The sequence below is a fragment of the Gavialis gangeticus genome, unplaced genomic scaffold (assembly GCF_001723915.1).
Source record: "Gavialis gangeticus isolate Ggan-Ray unplaced genomic scaffold, GavGan_comp1, whole genome shotgun sequence".
In the NCBI taxonomy this organism is placed as follows: Eukaryota; Metazoa; Chordata; order Crocodylia; family Gavialidae; genus Gavialis; species Gavialis gangeticus.
Window position 1 is genome coordinate 7,942,802 of NW_017729013.1, and position 4,546 is coordinate 7,947,347.

Consider the following 4,546-nt stretch of genomic DNA (forward strand, 5'->3'; position numbering starts at 1 on the left):
ATCACCATCATGTGAAGGGTGTCAAACTGGTCAGTCAGGTGCCAGAATCAGAACACCTCATACTAACAGTATCTAATAGAGGATATACAGGAAAAGGATGGCTTTAAGCCAGCCATAGTTATTCATGAATACTGGAACGATGCTTTCCTTGTTTAACAGAATGAAAGTTTTGCAGTCACATCTTTGGTCTGTTTAAAATGTAGTTCTAGCAGTCTCTCCCTTTTCCAGTAGCCTTTCTCCTTCCCCTGCATCACACCAACATCCATAGTTTGCACAATGCCCAAGGAATTTAGGAGCGTGGTTCTCTGAGTTTCAATATTATGTGCTCCTAAATCCTCTAGGTACCTTTGAAAGTCTCCTCTTTAAAAGCAGGGCCGAGCCTAAGCAACAGATATAGATTAGATTTCAAAGTCCACTCATGTTCAGAGGTAGACGATTGGTTTGTTTTATCATCCCGGTAGTCAATATGACAGACTGACTTCAGGGAACAATGGGAACCCGTGGGAAAGCACTCAAATGCAGTTAAGGATTGCACCTTAATCTTATCCTAAAACATCTAGCAACGATAGTCACTGGAGGGAAAATCTCATGTTAGCTATATGGTGTAAAAGATTATTAGAAGTCTAGAATGCCCTGTGGGAAAGGCCACAGAGACAATCTATTTGCATGGGGTCAGTGTATAGTCATACCTGTCCTACAACACAACTGTCCAACTGAGCCCACAGGGTTACCATGCAAACCCTGGAATCTCACCTGGACACTGCTGCCCCACACGGGGGCGGGGGGTGGGTATGCCCACCCCCACATGCACAGTGCAGTGGGGTGGGTGAACATATAGCCTGAGGGGAGCCTCTGGCCCCCACTACTGGTGCAGCCTGTGGGGCATGTGGCCCCCAGCCATGTAGAAGTTGGACAGCCCTATCCTACCAAACCATCACAGAGAGTTGTATATTGATTTCTTACTGTTCGGGTATTCCATTTTCATGTAGCAATTTGCTGTACAATACTTCCCTATAATTCAAGAGTTTTATGTGTTACATGAATAAAATTGAACATATACTTTTATGCAATTTTTATTTAATTGAATTTCAGGGAGATTTATCTCTTTTGTTATTAATACAACTTCATATGCCCTATAACACTCAATTGATATTTAATTAACCCACAATACCTGCCTTGTAAAATGTAAATTAAATACTTTATTTTTTCAGGCATACAACATCCATATCAAAGCTTTAGTACACCAGCAAAGCAAAAAAGATTAGGGCTAAACAAAAAGATTACAAACCACAAAACCCTTGATATGAGTGCCTGTGACCGTTAAGGGATCTGAAAATGGAATCCAATCCCTGGTTTTGCAGTTGGGTCTTCTTGAAAAAGCACAACCAAAACCTCACATCTGACCACTTCCAGACTTCAGACTGAGATTTGACACCAGGACTGGATTTTGCAACATGCAAGGTTCAGTAGAAATGGGGTTTTTGCTTGGCCTGCTATCAAACTAGGGGCTATCTGCAGAATCTAAATCCAGGCTTGGTTTTCAGACACCTTCCACACTATTTTCAATGGTATTCAAAATCTGATTGTGCTGATTAAATCCAGTTTCTAGTCAACAGTTGGGGTGGACCAATATAAATAACAGTGGAACTAAAAGATATCAAGTCGCTTATCAGTCTTGTAATATACCATTCAAATAATGTATTTTTATTAAAATAGTGTATTTCCACCATAAGACACACAGTCCCTCTCCTAGCCCTCTTTCAGCAAATCTGAAGACAACATAATTGGGAAAGACTGCAAACACACTGGCAATCAGAAGCAGAATTCAGAAGACCCTTGAGAGATTGGAAAGCAGGGTTCGAGCAAACGGGATGAAGTTCCAGATCTCCTTTTCGATGATTCTATTTTATATCTGTATTAGATTATCTTAAGGGTATTCAATGAAAAATCAAAGGCTTCATGTACCATAGATCTTAAAGACATCTCAGCACGGAAGAATAAAAATCTTTTTATTCATTTTAATTTCCTGCATATGAAAGAAAATGAATTGAATGCTCCTCTAACAGGCAGACTGTCCTGCCTTCAACATTTCTCCTCCTGAGCATCTCCTTAGCTACCTTGCTTGTATAAACTACTTCATTCAGCCTAATGACTTGGAATAATTTTGCCTGCAAATCCAAAAGGCTGCTGTTATTTAAGAAATCCATGAGTTTAATAAGCTAACTGATTCGCCAAGCTGTTACTCATCCAAGCCTTGCTATTAAAAGCAATTTAGGTGAGGAAGAATTAGTAACAGCCAGATTTTGCCACCCTTACTAGCAGCATCCTCCTCTCTACAAGTCAGAAGGTCCTTCTGAGTTTGGATGGTTCATTGGCTAGCATGGTCAAAGGATGTTCATGTCTGTGGCCAACACCACACAAGAAAGCAATGTGGCTAGTAGCCACCTTTGACTCCCCAGCCCAAATCACAGCTGAATCCATTCACAGCTGAACTGACTAGGAGCTGTCTTGGGTTAAGTGCAAAAAGGCTTAAACTGCTGCCTTTAACCTGCTGCAAGATATCTAAATCACTGTCCCTCCCTACCCCCATGCTCCACGAGTAGCACTCCCAGTTTGGATAAATCCTTCAAGGCTCCTAGCTGAACAATTCACCCAGTGGTACAACCATGTGCACCCTTCTTACATTTTCTCCTCTGGCTCCTTTCTGTCTCCCAGTTGTCATTCCATATCTTTGCTAACACCTTCAGGCCCCACCAGGGCTTAGCACCTTTCTGATCTAAACTCTTTACTTCTACCATGTTAAGTGAGAACACAAGCAGCTGATTTGGATGGCTCTTCATCTCCCTTTTCCACAACTGCTTCTTCATGTTAAGTAATGCTGCCCTATATTCTTGCAGCTCCTTTCCCTGGCCCCATTTGCTGCCATCCTTCCTTTCTCTCACCCTATAAATACAATCTCCAAGGCTCCTTTTTCTAAAGGAACCTCGTACTGACTGTAAATTGCAACTATTTTAGATGCAGGATAAATACAACATTAAAAACCCAACCAGGATGTTGGTCTCAGGACAATGACTTCAGTGGGTCTGGGGGGAACTCACCATCTCAATGGGTCTAACGCATAACAAAAACATTTCAGAACAAAGATTTGCATCAATGAAGGCTCTCAGATTCTGCCCCCATTGATGCCAGTCAGAAATTTTCCATTGCTTTGTATGGGATCATTCTGCAATCACTTCCACAGATGGCCTCAAGGGTCAAGGACAACAACCATAGAGCTCTGTCACTCAGGACCTACATCTAGAGTTAAACTGCCAAGAACAGGCTCCATGGACACATGCACTTAACTAACACACTGCTGTACACCCGATGATCAATCAGTAAAATATAATTCACAAAGAAACATACATTTGCATGATGTGACCCAAATCTACATCCAATAGCCCCCTTGGTTTCCCTGTCCCAAATCCCCCTTGGCTTTCAAACCCAAGGGAGTTAGAGGTTACCCTCACATTGGAATTTCAGTGGGATCTGGACAAAACAACCGTATTATCTAGATAGACAGAACCATACATGCTGAGACATGGGGTATTATTGTTCAAGAGGAAGGCAACAAGCAGGTATTATTGCTTAGGAGTAGGAGGGACTACTAGAAATAAACCCTGTGGTTTAAAGTGTGGTTTGAAGGAGGAGAGGCTCAGGAAGAGGCTGCTCCAGGCACTAAAGTCACATAAGTGAAGGCTTAGAGCTGAGAGTAGAGGAAAAATAAAATGGAGAGAAACTTGGGAAGAGTGTAGAAGGGAGGAGAAATGTCAATGGGGGAAGAATACACAGGGCTTTGAAAGCGTGGTAACACATGATATGCAGGAAGCCATGGGACTGATTCAGAGAAGGGGGCAGGGAGAGAGAATGGAGAGGTGGCTGAAGCAGTACCAGGTGAAGAGAAGTTTATCAGTGGGATTTTTGACAGGATGGAGGTGAAAGGGAGGCCAGGCAGGAGGAGATTACTGTAATCAAGGTGAAAGATGGATACTCTTGGCAGCAGATAAAAGCTAGGTTTGTGTGACATTAATACAAAAAAAGTGACAGAACTTAGTGAGCAACTGTATGTAGGGAAGGCAGAACAGTACAACTGACTGGGAGGTAGAAAAAATGGAGAGGTTTTCTTGTGTAAGGCTATTTTCCTTTTGAGAGAGCATGCATTTTCAAGTGACGTGCTGATGCCCTAGCTATGCTACTTCCCTAAATACAAATCTGGCTACAAAACAGCAGCTGTTTGCATAGTGACAATCAGAAAAAGCAAACCAGTCTCCTTCCTTGCTGCTGAAAGCTCTCTGACATTTAATGAGAGCCTTGCTGCGATGCAGGGGGTTTGTGGAGCAGCTCAACTCAATGTTAATTCACTGTGGGTAGAGAATACAGGTACGTTCTGTGAAGGGAAGTACTATTGTTCAGTTTGAACCGAAAGTTCAGCTGGAGTCATCTAAGAGTGCATCACATGATTTGGGAGCTGAGAACAGAGGGCAGATGAGGAGGAACAAGAAATTAA

General features: G+C 42.3%; 1 protein-coding gene across 1 annotated transcript in view; it reads left to right on the forward strand.

Moving 5' to 3' along the window:
* HSD3B7 (hydroxy-delta-5-steroid dehydrogenase, 3 beta- and steroid delta-isomerase 7) overlaps nucleotides 1-1,608 on the forward strand; it is a 25,196-nt gene extending 23,588 nt beyond the window's left edge. Inside the window, exon 7 of the mRNA XM_019511448.1 lies at nucleotides 1,212-1,608. Within this exon, the coding sequence (XP_019366993.1) occupies nucleotides 1,212-1,265 (54 nt within the window). The 3' untranslated portion in view covers nucleotides 1,266-1,608. The remainder of the gene's footprint in view (nucleotides 1-1,211) is intronic.
* The last annotated feature ends 2,938 nt before the right edge of the window (nucleotides 1,609-4,546 follow it).